This window comes from Gymnoscopelus braueri (assembly GCF_963280865.1).
Source record: "Gymnoscopelus braueri genome assembly, chromosome: 3".
Lineage (NCBI taxonomy): Eukaryota > Metazoa > Chordata > Actinopteri > Myctophiformes > Myctophidae > Gymnoscopelus > Gymnoscopelus braueri.
The window spans coordinates 1488907-1507743 of NC_137612.1; the positions used below are offsets into that span (position 1 = coordinate 1488907).

At 41.5% G+C, this 18837-nt stretch overlaps 1 protein-coding gene across 1 annotated transcript in view; it reads left to right on the forward strand.

Moving 5' to 3' along the window:
- Positions 1–18837, forward strand: part of LOC308082952 (inositol 1,4,5-trisphosphate-gated calcium channel ITPR1-like) — a 144763-nt gene that overhangs the window by 90026 nt on the left and 35900 nt on the right. Inside the window, exons 30-38 of the mRNA XM_080425032.1 lie at positions 1349–1474; positions 2388–2588; positions 3117–3368; positions 4356–4481; positions 4664–4792; positions 11472–11592; positions 13018–13202; positions 14843–14991; positions 17149–17260. Of these exons, the coding sequence (XP_080281158.1) occupies positions 1349–1474; positions 2388–2588; positions 3117–3368; positions 4356–4481; positions 4664–4792; positions 11472–11592; positions 13018–13202; positions 14843–14991; positions 17149–17260 (1401 nt within the window). The remainder of the gene's footprint in view (positions 1–1348; positions 1475–2387; positions 2589–3116; positions 3369–4355; positions 4482–4663; positions 4793–11471; positions 11593–13017; positions 13203–14842; positions 14992–17148; positions 17261–18837) is intronic.

Here is an 18837-nt window from a genome sequence, read left to right on the forward strand (position 1 = left end):
TCTCAATCACTTCAGCCGTGCGCAACACGGCTAGTGTTTGTTTACTAGTGAGAGAGAGACGGCCAGTGAAGCACGTTTGCTACTACCTGGCTTATTTCTAACCTATAATGTTTTCAGATACATATTTTAGTGTGCAGATGAAGTTTAAAATGAGTAATACACTCATCTTCAATGAGATTCAAAACGGAGTATCTCTGTAATTAAAATCAGCTGTGTTTGAAGAACGTGCAGCTATGGGAATCAAACAGGTGCATGTAATCAAGATTCATTTATATTCATGAAGGCTGCGTTATGTCATCACGCAGCACGTTTTCGTTTACAGGAAGTAATTAAGATTGGCTTTTTAGGGACTTTAGATATAAAAATACACTTTTTTTTTTTTCTTTTTTTTTGGCATCTATTGTTAGGTATGCCCATATGATGACCACGGATATGCTCTAAAAGCGTGAAAAACATATTTTTCATTTCACTACACCTTTAAATGAAGAAAATGTGCACAGAATATCATCTAAAACTATGCTAAATAAACCCCCAAAAAATATCCAAAATAAAGTCGGAACTTTATCTAAATTACCTTTATATTTATTGGACACTTAATTTTTTTTAGGTACATTCTGTAATTTATGAAAATGAATTTTAAGGTGACATTTCAATGCTCTTAAATGAACACAGGATCACAGAAAATCACCTGAAACTATGCTAAATATGTCCAAAACATATCAAAAATAAAATCGGGGCTTTATTGTGGCTTAAATAGATTCAAGTCGACACTTATTAATGTTTTGGTGCATTCTATAATTTAATAAAAAATTCTGATGCCTCCATAGTCTGTCTACTTCTCTGCAGTGCCTGTAGGCAACAATGGCAGCCGTTCAAAAAAATTCAGACCAGAGAGGGGGCGTCTCCCTGCATGAATCCAAGTTGCAGCAACCAATCGGTGGCAAACAACCAATGATGACGCGTTCCGGACCCTTTTTTAGCAAACCCGCCCCCTTTTCCCCACAAACAGAGCATTCCTTACCAAACCCCACCCCTTTTTCACAGATGCCCCGCCTCTCTTTAAAAGGCTTCAGAGGTTAACTCCCCCTTTTGGTCAGATGGCTGATATCTGTTTGTAGGACTGGAGCTACTCTCCAGTCAAAAATTAAGAAAACACTTTGTTAAAAAGGCAGGTTTTTAGTCCATTTCTAAAGGCATCAGTGGACTGTGACTGTGGTGCTCTCAGGTGTTCGGGGAGGGTGTTCCATAGACATGGGGCTGTAGAGCAGAACCCTGTGGACCGTAGGTACACATCTCCATCCCTCTGTGTGTCCATCATGTCTCCATCATGTCTCCATCATGTCTCCAGGGTGAAGACGTGCGTATGCAGGACATCATGAAGCTGGCCCATCAGTTCCTGCAGAACTTCTGTGCAGGAAACCAGCAGAACCAGGCTCTGCTGCACAAACACATCAACCTGTTCCTCAACCCAGGGGTGAGCAGATATAATAATAAATATATTATCAGTATAGTGCTAGATGTCTTTGGATATTCAGAAATACCAAGTGTCACGCTATGAGCTTGTAGATCTGCTATTTAAAAAAAAATCATGAACATTTTAAAATATTTGCTTCTGTTCAGGGTCCCTGGAACACAATATTTTGAGATGGGGGGGGGGGGCGGGGTCCGCGGCCAAATAGGGTCCTTGACATGAAAGAAGTTTGAGATCCACTGATTATAGCAAGATACGTTTTTTTTCCAAAAAAAAAAAGTTTAGATTTAGAAGACATTTGTAGAATCCCCCAGAAGCAAAGATGTGAGTTACAAATGTTCGCTTTAAAAAACATACATTCAAAGATTTGCACACATTTTCATGATAAAATAAACAAATAATAATGATAAATGCAGATCTACAGTACAAGCTCATAGCGTGGCACTCGATGTCACACTATAAGCTTCTAGATCTGCAATTTTTTAATGTTTTGGGAGGTAAAAGTATAGAATAATGGTTATAGCTAAAACATCTAAAATGACACAGTAGGTGTTCCCTGTTTGAATGGGATAAGAATGTATTAGTGTGATTATTATTATTATTATAGATCCTGGAGGCGGTCACTATGCAGCACGTCTTCATGAATAACTTATGATTATTAATATTAATATTAATATTATTATTATTATTATTATTATTATTATTATTATTATTCCAGATCCTAGAGGCTGTCACTATGCAGCACATCTTCATGAATAACTTATTAATATTAATATTAATATTAATATTATTATTATTATTATTATTATTATTATTATTATTCCAGATCCTAGAGGCTGTCACCATGCAGCACATCTTCATGAATAACTTATGATTATTATTATTAATATTATTATTATTATTAATATTATTTCAGATCCTAGAGGCTGTCACCATGCAGCACATCTTCATGAATAACTTCCAGCTGTGCAGTGAGATCAATGAGCGTGTGGTCCAGCACTTTGTCCACTGCATCGAGACGCACGGACGCAACGTCCAGTACCTCAAGTTCCTCCAGACCATCGTCAAGGCCGAGAACAAGTTCATCAAGAAGTGTCAGGACATCGTCATGGCCGAGGTGACACACACTTCACACTTTGGCATTTAAAGCATGTAGACCAAACAGTCTATTCAAGTGCTTGTTTTACATACATGTGGGTAAGTTGCAGCAGCATGACAAAGGGATGGTTTATGTTTAAACAATCAAAATTAACCAGAAAAAATGTTTAGTGATATTTATATTTTTGAATTTGAATCCTGAACAGTAACAGTTTTAGATGAGGTTTCCCCCTGACAGAGACGATGTGATATAACAAAACAATCTGGGAACCCATTCTGTAAAAAAAAACAAAAACAAAACGTAGTTGTTGCCTCTGGGGGGCACCACCTCCTTTTCTGTGTAAAAAAAACAGGAACTTGGTTTGGCTCCTCCCCTTTCTTAGTCCACTTCCTCCCGGGTACTCCCGGATGTGTATTCCTACTAACAAACAACAACACTACATGTTGAAGGCAGAGGTGCTGACAGATTCAGCTAATGTCTTGAGAGATTAATAACGTATAATAGTTATTCACGGCCACACCGTTCCTCTTGTCTCCATCCGTCCAGCTGGTGAACGCGGGCGAGGACGTGCTGGTGTTCTACAACGACCGCGCCTCCTTCCAGACGCTGGTGCAGATGATGCGTTCGGAGCGCGACCGCATGGACGAGAACAGCCCTCTGATGTACCACATCCACCTGGTGGAGCTGCTGGCCGTCTGCACCGAGGGCAAGAACGTCTACACGGAGATCAAGTGCAACTCTCTGCTGCCTCTGGACGACATCGTCCGAGTGGTCACCCACGAGGACTGCATCCCCGAGGTGACACGTTTACTTTGTCCTTTTTATCCCATTTAGACCGGGGAAGAATCCATGTCATTCTTGGATTTCTTGGGCTATTCAAAAATAGCAGATCTACAAGCTCATAGCGCGGCACTGAGTGCCGCGCTATGAGCTTGCATATCTGCTATTTTTGAAAAATCATGAAAATGTGTGCAAATCTTTGAATATATATATATATATATATATATATATATATATATATATATATATATATATATATATATATATATATATATTTGTATTTAAAGCAAACATTTGTAATTCAAATCTTTGCTTCTGGGGGATTCTACAAATGTCTTCTATATCTTATATCTTATATCTATAACAGTTTTCTGAAAATGTATTTAGCCGCCGACCCCCATCTCAAGACATGTTGTTCCAGGGACCCCCCAGAAGCAAAGATTTGAGTTACAAATCTTCCCTTTAAAAAAAAAATATATATATATACTGTATATATTCAAATATTTTCACAAATGGTACAAGCTCATAGCCACACTATGAGCTTGTAGATCTGCTATTTTTGAATAGCCAAATTTAGCCAATATAAGAGGGTCTCCTCTATCCACTGGAACAAAAACATGTCTACCGCGATCGGCCATTTTGTTGCTATCGCCTGTTGAAAATGGCTCGTTTTCACCAACAACAAAAAAATGAATCTGAGCTAGAAGTGTTTTTCTATAAATCCTAACATAGGAATGGGACGGAAGTGACGTTTTTTTGGGACGACGTCACATCCGTCCATTCCTTCTAGCAGAGTCCTTCTAGCAGAGTCGAGGGATCATCCCTAAGTTACGTTAGAGCGCCCTCTTGTGGAATTGTCAAAAAAACACGTAGATCTACGCTTATGGCACTCAATGTGTTTAGACGTCTTTGGGCTTTTCAAAAAGAGTGAAACTATGAGGACCTTCGGCTCAGACCAGGAAGAACTGAACGCATGTCGTGACCTTTGACCTCGTCCCCATGCAGGTGAAGATCGCCTACATCAACTTCCTGAACCACTGCTACGTGGACACAGAGGTGGAGATGAAGGAGATCTACACCTCCAACCACATGTGGAAGCTCTTTGAGAACTTCCTGGTGGACATCTGCAGGGTGAGGCTGGACTTCTCTCAGGAGATCAGAATACATGGGCGTTACATCGGTGCCGTGACCCGGACTGGGTTTCCCGGTGGCGGGAAACCCAGCCCTAAAAGTTTATGCATAAGTGGGGTAAAGGCGGCTCACAAAGATAGAGCCCATAATATGAACATAAGAGGTTTTATTCTTTAACGCAGGTGTGCAACAACACCAGTGACCGTAAACACGCTGACATCATCCTGGAGCGCTACGTCACAGAGACCGTCATGAGCATCGTGACCACCTTCTTCAGCTCACCTTTCTCTGACCAGAGCACCAGCCTGCAGGTAAAACCACTGACCACTTAACCACTGAACCACCGACCACTTAACCACTGAACCACTGAACCACTGAACCACTGACCACTTAACCACTTAACCACTGACCACCTTCTTCAGCTCACCTTTCTCTGACCAGAGCACCAGCCTGCAGGTAAAACCACTGACCACTTAACCACTGAACCACCGACCACTTAACCACTGAACCACTGAACCACTGACCACTTAACCACTTAACCACTGACCACCTTCTTCAGCTCACCTTTCTCTGACCAGAGCACCAGCCTGCAGGTAAAACCACTGACCACTTAACCACTGAACCACCGACCACTTAACCACTGAACCACTGAACCACTGAACCACTGACCACTTAACCACTTAACCACTGACCACCTTCTTCAGCTCACCTTTCTCTGACCAGAGCACCAGCCTGCAGGTAAAACCACTGACCACTTAACCACTGAACCACTGACCACTTAAAGGGATATTTCACTTTCAAAAAAACTTTTGGTAATTTTATCATCTACTCAGGCCTTTGTGAGCCCCCAGACAGTTAAACCACTGACCACTGAACCACTTAACCACTGACCACTTAACCACTTGACTTAACCACTTAACCACTGACCACTTAACCACTGACCACTTAACCACTGACCACTTAACCACTTAACCACTTAACTTAACCACTGACCACTTAACCACTTAACCACTGGCCACCGATTCTTCTGCCTACACATACGTCATGTCCTAGTATGAGCCAATAGGGGAAGGGGATCAACGTCACGTGATGACTTTGTTTGGCCCGGTAAAAACTGGGATATGATTATTGGCAGAATCGTGGAAAGTTTAGAATATTTGGCGGTCCCGTTTTCATTTTCCACAAGATCGGTGGTTGTTGCAATGACCTGCACTTCAATACTTCACCACTATGTTTCGCTATGACGAAATAAACCCACTAAATGTAACAACATGTACGTTCTGTAATGCAATTCCAATGGTGAAAGCTGTGTTGTTTCAGCCGGTGAAAGAATGGCGGATTTGGCCACGCCCTGAAATACCTGAATATGTGTCTCAAAGAATACAAATAATGCCAGACTGATATTTTGGTCGGGCCGATATATTGGCCATTAGTGGGGATTTGGAGAAGAACCACATCGACCAAGATAGGACACAGATACCAAAATGAAACGGTGACATGAAATGTGTTCTTGTGGTGAGATGTCCATCTTCATCAGGCCCAGCTGGTTAGTCCTTCAGCACCGCTTCTGCTGCAATGGCAAACATGCTTCTGACCAATATTAAAGGTAGGGTCAGTGATGTTTTTGTTGTTAAAAGGTTAAAAGGTTAAAGCATTGTGATAGTAATCATTGCTATGGAGTGTTTGTTCTGTAAGAGGAGTCTCCATGTCTCTCCAGCTCTTTAACTCTTTAACTGCCAAAAACGGGAATTCCCGTCCGATGGCTCTATGGCTATCATGGCCACGGACGGAAATGACGAAAATATAAAAATAATTAAAAAAATATATATATATTATTTATTTTTATTTTTATTCTTTATATATTTTTAATTTCTTTGGTCTTTTTTTTTTTGTTTATCTCAAAGGAACTAGGAGATAACGCTATCCAAAAAATTGCTGCTCCATTCACTTCAATGTTAAAAAACAAACGGAGGAAAAATGCACCTTTTTCCTGGCACTGGGACGACACAGTCTGAAATAAGTGTGGCAGTGAAAGAGTTAATAAACACAAAATACATTTTCAGGTCGGTGGCAAAATTTCAGCCAATCAGGAGAGAGTACCCATTTATTGGCTTACAATTCATAATGTTCCATTCCCGTTGTGTGTCTGCTCATTTCTTTGTGTCATCACGTCCAGTGTCACGTTTTAATCTCTATCCTGTCTGAGTTCTCTATCCTGATTGGATAACATTGGTATCCCCGCCTGAAAATGCTTTTTTTTTGTTAGCTGTAGATACATGGAGACTTGTTGTTACTGAACAAACACTCTATAGCAATGATTACTATAGTATATAGAAATATTTAACACTTATTTAACCAAATCAAATCACTTGCCCTACCTCTAACGCACACTCTCTCAAACTAGAGGCCACAGTGTTATATCACAGCCCTGGAGGTTTAGTAATAGACTCCACACATAGATACCTAGTTATAGGAGCTATAAAACCATAGCCTGACATATTTACAGCTTATTAATGAACGTGGGAGACGGGGGTGTCAGGGCGGGAGGGGGGGGGGCATGGAGAGGGGGGGGTTCAGGGCGGGAGGGGCGGGACACCATGCTATCCTCTCCTCAGGACTGTGTCCTCATCACACTAACGCTCCATCACACTAACGGTGCTGTGCGCCAAAAATAGCAGACCTACAAGTTGACGCATTGCCTATGTTTGCATGCATGTCTGCTATGTTTGTTGTTAACCCATTAAGGCCGGGAACGCATCTGTGTCATTTTAGATTTTAACCATTTGAACCATTATTATTACAGACCCCCATCTCAAAATATGCTGTTTAAGGGACCCCTAGAAGCAAAGATTTGAGATAAAAATGTATGTTTATATATATATATATATATATATATATATATATATATATATATAAGATTTGCAGACATTTTCATTATTATTTTTTCAAAAGATAGCAGATCTCCAAGCTCATGAGCTTGTAGATCTGCTATTTTTGATTAGGCAAATACTAGGCAAATACTCATAACTGAGCTGATTGGACCTTCTGTTCCAGAGATAGTGTCTAAAACATCTAGAAAACGGACACTTCCGCCGGTTTCTGAATGCCGATTCTCGATGGAGTTGAAATGTCCTTTTTGGGGGTAATTGTGGGGGGGGGGGGGGGGGGGGTCTAAACTCCTGCCCTAAATGTAATTCCTGGGAACACCACTGCTCCTGGCCATAGACAGAATGTTGATGGTGTTATTCCGAGGAGGAGGCGATAAGATCTGCTGTATAAACATAATGTCAGTACTTCATACCAGCCTGGATATAAAACTCAACTCTGTCACTGTTTAGTTTTCTCTGCCAACAAACAAGTGCTTCTAAAAATAAAGGTGCTTCCAGTGAATGACTGAGAGTAAAGTGTCATTTGCTGGCGGCGTCACCAGGACATGGAATTTCCGCTCTTTTCGCACGAGTTCCTTTTAAACCTGGTTCTTCAGCTTCTGTAGAACAGATTGAATGTGACAGAGTGAAGACGTACCGCATGGTATGGCGTCACGTTGTGATTGTTGTCAGAACATCCTGTTTATCTTTTCACACAGAGGGCCGTTTGTGGATGCGTGCTGCGCTCATGAGATGTTTGTTAACCACTTAACCCATTAAGACCTGGGACGCATCTGTGTCACTTTAGATTTATTTGGCTATTCAAAAATAGCAGATCTACAAGCACCAAGTGCCGCGCTATGAGCTTGTAGATCTGCTATTTTTGGAAAAATCGTGAACATTTGTGCAACTCTTTGAATATATATCCTACGAATGTCTTCTAAATCCTAACAGTTTTTTTTTTTTTTAAACTCATGTTGATATATCAGTGGTGCTCCAACCTTTCCATGTCAAGGACCCCCAAAATGATATGTATTTAGCTGTGGAGACCCCCATCTCAAAATATGTTGTTCCAGGGACCCCCAGAAGCGAAGATTTGAGTGAAAAATGTTTGCTTTAAAACAATATATATTCAAAGATTTGCACACATTTTCACAATTTTTCAAAAATAGCAGATCTACAAGCTCGTAGCGCGGCACTCGGTGCCGTGCTATGAGCTTGTAGATCTGCAATTTTTTGAATAGCCAAAGTGTAAAATAATGCTTTTTAGCTCAAATCTGAAAATAACACAGATGTGTCCCAGGTCTTAATGCGTTAAAGTAGCTGTTTAAGTGCTTAGCAGACTGACGGACTGTATGCATATAAATATGTATCTTTTCCGGGTCAAAACAAGGGAATGGTGTGACGTTGATCCACTTCTCACAATCATTTTAACCACTTTATGCATTTGTACGTTGGTCTCTTCAAAAAACAGCAGATCTACAAGCTCAATCGGCTATTTATGAAAATCTTTGGAAAATCTCCCCCAAAAAAATGTAAAGATTTTGAATAAATGTGCCGTTTGTAACACATCTTCTCTTATGGGGGGTCCCTGGCACAACACGTTTTCAGATGGGGGGTCCGTGGCCAAATACATATCAATGTGGGGGTCCACATGAAAAGGTTTGAGAACTAACAGTACTGACTTTAACCCTATACTGTACGTAGTTGACTGGATTCCCAAGAGCTCCATCCTGGGGCCTACATTATGTCCCAAAGCCTTACTTTTCAGGACATTTGAAGAAACAACCAATGGATCCAATGTAGTTATTATTTAATAACATAACATGTGGGATATGTAATACATTTACTTTGAAATCTACTTTTAATGACATTCTCGCCTCTCCAACATGCATGTATAAATAAATACATGTACAGTATATGTGTCATTGTAGACGTCTCTGTCATGTGTTCTGTCATTCCGTACTGTAGGCTGTGATTAGGAAAGTGATGGTGATGTATATTGTAAGTTTATATTCCAGTGAGGAGTGCACATGATTGGGTGTTACACACAGTCCTGTTGGATGAAGGGGACATGTATTTATTTATGCATTATGAATGCATGCTGAAGTATTAATGTGATGTTTATCATGTTAATGAGAGAGTTGTCTCACACTGGGTGAACATGTGTGTGTATGTCATGGACATTCATGGTTCTCTTGGGAATACACAACATCACTGAGTTTCTGGCTGACATGCTGGTTTCACTCCATGGTGCTATTACACTGTGTGTGTGTGTGTGTGTGTGTGTGTGTGTGTGTGTGGGTCTGTCTGTCTGTCTGTCTGTCTGTCTGTCTGTCTGTCTGTCTGTCTGTCTGTCTGTCTGTCTGTCTGTCTGTGTGTGTGTGTGTGTGTATGTGTGTGTGCGTGTGCACGCGCGTCATACTGAATTGCAGGTGGGTGTATTATGTTGAATTATGCTTTGTCATATGATGGTCGCTCGCCGAAAATAGTCGATATACAAGCTCAGCTAGTTTAGGCAGAAGGACACCTTGAATACTTGCAAGCCCACGGATAATGATATCTATGTTTTACTAACTATAGACACATTTAATAACGTATTACTTTACTATCTTCTAGGGGTGTGCCGACTAATTTCACCAAACGATACGATACGATATTTGGCTCACAACTTCGATACGATTTTGATACGATACGATACGCACTTTTTTATTATGAAAATATATGGGGGAGAGAAAATGCAAACAAATAATTCTGTTTTTGCATTATTCAGACGCAAACTTGTAGCTTTTCAGCTACACTAGCCGTTTTGAATCCAAATAGGGCAATAGTGTGACACCTGACCCAAAAAAAACCAACATGTTGTCACCCTTTTCACCTCGGGGCTGTTTTCAAGCCTGATTATTATTATTGTAAAAAAATAAATAAGGGGTCAATAACAGACCTCTGTCTAATCAAAGACTCAGAGCACCTGCTGCACTGCTTGATTTTATGCAAACCAGCCTGATCTCCAATAACGTAGTATACATTGCACGGATCCAGTGCACGTCATTCCGTGCATAGTCGCCTAGAAACCCCGAAAATCTGTGCATATGTACGGCGAGTCCCACGGTGGGCTTAACCAGTTGCAACCCGGAAAAAACCCGGAAGCAGAGCAGTCCCCACAACATGATTTACCATTCTGTGCCTATCGGTACGTAACTCAAACGGCTCTGAGTAGGCTCAAGGGAATGTCGCAACGTTCGGGGTGGCAACTCGCTCGCTTTTAGCTCGCTCGGTGGCCCCTTACGTGGCTCCAGTTCCCTTGAGACTGCGCGCCTCCGAAATGGTTTAGTCACAATGGGGGAGATGTGAGGCGGCTATGCACGGATTTTCAGGTTTTCCAGTTGTCTATGCACGGAATTACCACTCCGTGCAATGTATACTAAATTCTTGGAGATCGGGTTGAAACAAACACACCATGTCCTTTACAACTAAACGTTGCTCTCAACAATGTGTTTGAAAACGTTTGAAGCGAAAAATAGACGATGCAATGACCAAACATGTATTCTGTTTGATCAACACTTCCTTGTTTTCCGAGGTGACTGTGTTGCGCTGGACGGACGGCCAGCGCAACACGGTCGTGTTGTTTTCCGAGGCGACCTTGTCCGCCCAGCGCAACACTTATGGAATACTTTCATCGCCGTGAGCAAGGGAATACTTTGTTTTGTTGTTACGTCTGGGTCAATGTATTAATGTATTTATTAAGTAGCCGTTTAATAAGCGGGATAATGTACGGCTCGCCGGTCGTTGTTTAGAAATAACCCCCTTCAGGATCAATAGACACCTCGGCTTCACCTCGGTATTTAATCATCCTGTCAGGGGTTATTTCTCAACAACGACCGGCGCACCGTAAATTATCCCTTGCATATTATGTATGATCTTCTCGTCCATCTCTCTCAGACCAGACAGTGTATAATATAACATATTACTGTATGTATCATATTCTCCTCCATCTCTCTCAGACCAGACAGTGTATAATATAACATATTACTGTATGTATCATATTCTCCTCCATTTCTCTCAGACCAGACAGTGTGTAATATAACATATTATGTATGATATTCTCCTCCATCTCTCTCAGACCAGACAGCCAGTGTTCGTCCAGCTCCTCCAGGCAGTGTTCAGGGTGTATCACTGTACCTGGCTGGTTCCCGTCCAGAAGGGCTTCGTAGAGAGCTGTATCAAAGTGCTCTCTGATGTCGGTAAGACGCTGAAACACTCACAGCGACACCTGCCTCACCGTTCCTCTCTGTTAAACTTACGCCACGTTTTACACGCTAACGATCAGAACAGAAAAGCACAAAGTGCCGTCGCGTTCTCCCTTTTTATTCTGCGTTTACACGGAGACGCCAAAGTGATTGAAAACACTGTGGTGTGCATGCCAGGTGGCTAGGTGAAAAAGATTTTAGTTAAAAACGTTCGCTTGAAAAGATATATATTCAAAGATTTGCACACATTTTCACGATTTCTCAAAAATACAGAGTGCCGCGCTACAAGCTTGTAGATCTGCTATTTTTGAATAGGCAAAGTGTAAAACAATGCTTTTTAGCTCAAATCAAAAAATGACACAGATGTGTTCCAGGTCTTAATGGGTTAATGGTATAATATTATACTACTATAATAAGAATATCTGTACATTTCTGACAACATGGTATAGTATGAACTTCATTTGTTTTCATTTTATTAGATAGATTATGACTTTTTCTTGCCGTACTCGCAGACACACACACAGAGTTTGCAAATGTATAGATTCCTGGACAAGCGCTGATCTGACCGACTTCCCGCTCGGCGCTGCGCTCCCTCAGGCTCTCAGAGACACACACGCCAAGTTGGAGGTCAATCGGTCAGACGGTTCTCGCTAAATTAGATGGCTGTTCTTGTATACAGTCTATATAGTGTGTATATGTGACCAAATTTAACTGGGAGACAGTCATATAGCATTTCATGTCATATGAAAGCAGGGAATCATAGCAAAATAATGATATATTGGTTAATAAGATTGAGTGAATAGTTTTGAAACTACAGTTTATAGAACTGAAGTCAAGTTAAAACTCTTCAGTAGAGAAAAGACCAGTTGACACTGCTCCCTGCTGGAACCGGCTGGTTCCAGTGACCAGGAGGACTTAACTAAGATACCTTTTCACAACAGTTTTAACAAAATATGATTGTTTATACATCTTTATTGGACATTCTCATTAGACACAAGCCAACAGACTAGTGATACCTTTCAAAACGATCGGGTAGAAATAGCGGATTTTACCGTGATTTCGCGATGTTTGGATGGAAACTGAGGATTTGGTTAGCAATGCTAGCACATGCTAGCTCTAACCTTATGTTTTAATGCATGTTTATGCATTTATTTCATATTTATATTTTATATTATTTATTTATATTTATATGTCGATTTAAGCTCTGAAATTCCTGTCAGACATACTCTGGTATGTGAAGAGTCTAACTGGGCTATAAACTCATTTTGTGTAAAAAAAAAAGGAAAAAAAAAAAAAGGGTTTTCTCCTTTCCTGAACAATGGTCACCAGTGATGACTGTCCTCCAGTCAAAAATGGTCACATATAGACATAAATTAGATGGATGTACAGTGCCAGTGATATAATGTGTGTGTGGGTCAGCTAAGGGCAGGGCGATAGCCATCCCCGTGGATCTGGACAACCAGGTCAACAGCCTGTTCGTGAAGTCCAACAACATCGTCCAGAAGACCGCCCTGAGCTGGAGGCTGACCGCACGAAACGCTGCGCGCCGAGACTCCGTGATGACCACCTCACGAGACTACAGGAATATCATCGAGAGACTGCAGGTCTGTCTGTCTCTCTGTCTGTCTGTCTGTCTGTCTGTCTGTCTGTCTGTCTGTCTGTCTGTCTGCCTGTCTGTCTGTCTGTCTGTCTGTCTGTCTGTCTGTCTGTCTGTCTGTCTGTCTGTCTGTCTGTCTCTCTGTCTGCCTGTCTGCCTGTCTGTCTGTCTGTCTGTCTGTCTGTCTGTCTGTCTGTCTGTCTGTCTGTCTGTCTGTATGTTCCTTTTGCGTTTCAAGGACCCCCATTTTGATCTGAACAACACAGACCCCCATTTGATTTTGTTATGTTATGTGTGAGTCTCCAATCTATACTGTCAAGTCTTCAGTGTTAATGCAACTCTGAAAGGGTCCATTTGGTTCCATGTGTAACACTCTTAAGAGTTACAGTCCCAGAGTTACAGTCCCAGAGTTACAGTCCCATGAGCCCCGAACCGGATATTGAGAAACAGTGGTCTTCTACGTCACAGTTGTTGTTGTCTCCGCCAGGCCGAAAGGCATGACGAGAGAGTATGTTTTACCCCCTGTCCGTCCGTCCGTCCGTCCGTCCGTCCGTCCGTCCATCTGTCTGCGAGCGGCTAATCTCCGGCACCGTTGGCCCGGTCGCTGCGAAACTGTGCACACACACTCCCTGGATGCCAATTCAGAACCTCTGCCCCAAATGTTTCCACATGGGCCTGTTATAGCGCCACCAGGAGGCCTCTTTGTGCAAAACCCATTTTTGGATACTACTCCTACAGATTTTATCCAAACATCACGCACATCGGTACACAGTATCTCTATAGTCATGTGATCAAGACGGATCTGTCTAATATTTCTTATTTCATCCTGATTGGCTACGGTGGGCTTGCAAACTTTGCAGGATTGGTCTGTTTTGAACAAAATGCCTCAAATCATGAACGCAGCGTGCGATTTCCGTGAAAATGTACACGCACATTCCCACTAAGCCGAGGAAGAAATGCCACCCTTTTCACATTGGCTTGTTATAGCGCCACCAGGAGGCCACGATAACCTACCTGACCTGGCGGAGACCTGTGCTCCGAGGAGCACTTTTTCTAGTTATAGTTTTTGTATTTTTCATCAGTTTTAATTTCATTTTTGTCAGTTTTGGGACTAATGCAGGTTTGCTTCTTTCGGTTTCCTTCTTTTATCGTTCAATTTTTTTTGGGGGTATTTTACAATAGTTTAAAATAAGCACATTGAAGCACACCTGTACTTCAATGGATTGATTGGTTGATTATTAGTCAGTAATGTAAAACAGCACGAGGTACAGTCATACATTAAAGGGATAGTTCACCCTCAAAATGACTTTTTTTCTATGTATCAGTCACCTCATGGAGACTTGAATTCATGGATATTATGTGTTAGTTTTGTCTCATTCCTAAGACAAAATGATTTGATGACCAGCAAGCGGTTCCGGTAGGAGACACAAAGGAGACTCTTTGTGTCTCCTACCGGCACCGCTGCCGGTCATCAAATCATTGGCTGGAAAAAACAAACAAATAATATCCATGAATTCAAGAAAATAAAATATGTTTTGAATTCCGTACGTGTACTTGTAACAGAGTATTTTCTACATTGCAGTATATTGATACTTTTACTTAAGTAAAACAACGTGAGTACTTGTTCTCCACCCCCCTGGTCTGTAGGACATCGTGTCGGCTCTGGAGGACCGTCTGCGTCCGTTGGTCCAGGCTGAGCTGTCCGTCCTGGTGGACGTCCTGCATCGTCCAGAGCTCCTCTTCCCCGAGAACACCGACTCACGCAGGAAGTGTGAGAGCGGAGGCTTCATCTGCAAGTGAGCCACGACACCCCTTTCTTTAACCCATGAAGACCTGGAACGCATCTGTGGCACTTTAGATTTCTTGGGCTATTCAAAAATAGCAGATCTACAAGCTCATAGCGCGGCACCGAGTGCCGCGCTATGAGCTTGTAGATCTGCTATTTTTGAAAAATCGTGAAAAAATATTCTTTATATTTTTTTCAAAAAACTGTTAGAATTTAGATTTATTTTGACTCATTGAGTGCCATTAACGTGTTTCACGTGTTTTAGCGCTATGGTGCAACGTGCCATTAACGTGTTTCACGTGTTTTTGAAAAAAAAAATGTGTTTCTGAACCCAAGATATCATTATCTGAAGATTTGCAGCTCCATCCACTCCTTGTTTAACTTATAACTGAAAAAGGCTGTATCTCGCTTCCTAAGCACTTTTTTTTTACTTTGAAAAAATAAAAAAATAAAAATCGTAATGGCCAGAAATGGATATTAATAATTTGGGCACTCAATGAGTTAAAGGTTTCATGACGTTCAGTTTTACCACACATTAAAAGTCTTTGTCATGGTCCTTCAAACGTGTATAGAAAGTTTTAACAAAAAATTCCACTCCATTGATCCATGGCAGGTGTTTTTCTCTCACATTTCTAAAGCCTTTTCAACTGCAATGAAAAAAGAAATCTTTGCCTGCGGGTGTCGCTGGTGAGGGATTTTGCCTGTCAATCATCGCCTCTGCTCCGCCCCCCCCCCCAAAGGAAAGGATAGGGGAGGGGAGGGGCGAGGAGGAGAGTGGGCGGGATTAATCGACTGTGACCTCACTGTCGAAGGGCTAAGCTCAGATTACTTTTCAGCCTAATTATTCAGAAAACCCCAGACCACAGAAAATCCACTGAATGTTCAAAGTTCAGGTTTTTTAGGTGTAATTGAGGTCATAAAACCCCCAAAAAAACATAAAAAAATTAAAAAAGTGAAAATGAATGTCATAGAACCTTTAAGAATCGCCTCAGGTCTGAATGGGTTAAGCTTGGTTCACATCATCTCTGTCGGAGCAGCAACCTGCTGCGACCAACGTGGCGCTTCGCCACACGTTGGTTGTAGATCTGCTTGTAGATCTGCTACTTTTGCTATTTTTTAAATTTGAATCCTGAAAAGTAACAGTTTTGTAACATATGAGGTTTCCACCCGACAGACAGAGACCATATACTTCCGTTGTACGATGACGATGTTGTGGCACAAAAACGTTGCTGATCTGCAAGCTCACAGCATAGCATGTCAGAGCACAAACCAAGCCATGAGGTCAAAGGGAATTCAATCTGGGAACCCATCGCCAAATAAAAAGGAAAAACAGCGCCCTCTGCTGTTTTTTACTCTTTCACTTAGCTCTGGGGGGAGCAAAATGGAGCACGGAACACTAACACCACTTCTCCCAGAGAACATGGATGGTTTTGGTTATAAACCCACTTGTTTCTATGATGAAAGAGCAAGTTAAAATGTGAATATCTTTCCGTGGTTTTGTCTGCTCCGAGGACGCTATTGTTAAATGAGTTTCGGTTTGTTTCTAGCGGGGAAGGATCGGCACACACGTAAATCCCGCCCACTACATTTGATTGGGTAAAGTGCGGCCTGCTTCCTGATCTGAAGGCACGCCCACTTGTAGGCCAGTGCGTACGCGATATGACGAACCCCCCCCCCCCCCCCCGACAGATTCAAGCGGAGAGCAGAATCTGTTCTTGAGAGATTAAAGGGAATTGTGTGTGGACCTCTGAGACAGGATTGTATGGAGGCACAGATCTGGGGAAGGTTTTACCACAACACGTTCCGCAGCATTGAAGGTCCCACCAAACACAGTGGTCTCTATCATTCATAAATGCAAGAAGTCTGGAACCACCAGGACTCTTCCTAGAGCTGGTCACCTGACCAGTCAGAGTAGACGTGAACATTACGCCGGAAGTGTTTTAAAGTGAAAATACCCATTAAGTGTTGTATCATTAATACAAAATAAAATATAGACAAAAATAAGTATTTTATCATTTGCTGCACGATATAATTTACCATTTAATGATAATAATAAATACATTAATAATGTTAATAAATAAATGTGTGTGTGTGTGTGTGTGTGTGTGTGTGTGTGTGTGTGTGCGTGTGTGTGCGTGTGCGTGTGTGTGCGCGTGTGCGTGCGCAGGCTGATCAAACACACCAAGCAGCTTCTAGAGGAGAACGAGGAGAGGTTGTGCATCAAGGTTCTTCAGACTCTGAGGGAGATGATGACCAAAGACAGAGGCTATGGAGAGAAGGTAGTTCTCTACAGCATTACATTTAGTTTGACTCTGTTCCACCCATAAATATTCTGAAAATAGCAGATCTACAAGCTCTGTGAACGTGTAGATCTGCTGTTTTCACATTCTTTTTTTTTGCCTCTATTATTTCACAATTTGACCAATTTTTGACCCTTTTTTTAATAGTATATTTTGTTGATTGGTTTTAATGCAGTAATGGTGTTATTTATTATATTTATGTTTCATTTTAGAGGTATTAAAAAGGTCTTAAAAGTCCTAAAAAGTCACTTAAATGTGCAGATACCCTGTATGTATGTATATGTACACACTCGGTGTGTTTACTGTTGAGTGAGAAAACAATGTTGCACATGAATCCATTTAGACTGGAAACCCTATCTGTGTCATTTTAAGATTTATTTGGCTATTCAAAAATCAGCAGATCTACAAGCTCATAATGTGGCACCAAGTGCCGCGCTATGAGCTTGTAGATCTGCATTTTTTTTTGGGGGGGGGAAATCATGTAAAATTCATGCAAAGTCCCTGGAACAACATGTTTTGAGATGGGGGTCTGCGGCCAAATACATATCATCATTTTGGGGGTCCTTGACATGGAGAAGTTGGAGCACCACTGATAGAGCAACATACTGTTAGGATTTAGAAAACATTTTTATATATATATTAAAGATTTGCAAAAAAAATCAAGATTTTTCAAAAATAGCAGATCTACAAGCTCATAGCGCGGCACAAAGAAACCTAAAATGACACAGATGTGTTCCCCCGGATTCAATGGTCTTTATCATCTGGGGGCATTTTAGGGCAGAACCTCAAACCTCAATCTGCTAATTGTTTCTTTTTGTTTTCTTAAAGCAACCGTTTGTCTTTGTGACGGATATACAGGACCTTACTGTCCTCACACTGCCTCTATGTCTGAACTGATACTGTACACACACACACACACACACACACACACACACACACACACACACACACACACACACACACACTGTGTGTAGTGTAGTGTAGTGTGTACTGTACATATAAATAATGCTGGTGGCCCTGGATGACCCGTTTATGAAAAGCATTCCTGGCTCCTCATGCTCCTCCTGGCTTCAGTCCAGATGCTGTCATAGAACTGTAGGTTCAGAGCAGGATGTAACGTCTCTGCTGCACATTTATGTAACTCTGGGTCACACCAGGCCATGTCTCCATTCATATTAGTGTAGGTTATTCCAGGCTCCATGTGTCTGCTACACATTTATATAAGTGTAGGTCATTCCAGGCTATACTGCATGTCTCCATTCATATTAGTGTAGGGTTATTCCAGGCTCCATGTCTCTGCTACACATACATATTAGTGTAGGTTACTCCAGGCTATATGTCTCTGCTACACATACATATTAGTGTAGGTCATTCCAGGCTATATGTCTCTGCTACACATACATATTAGTGTAGGTCATTCCAGGCTATATGTCTCTGCTACACATACATATTAGTGTAGGTCATTCCAGGCTATATGTCTCTGCTACACATACATATTAGTGTAGGTCATTCCAGGCTATATGTCTCTGCTACACATACATATTAGTGTAGGTCAT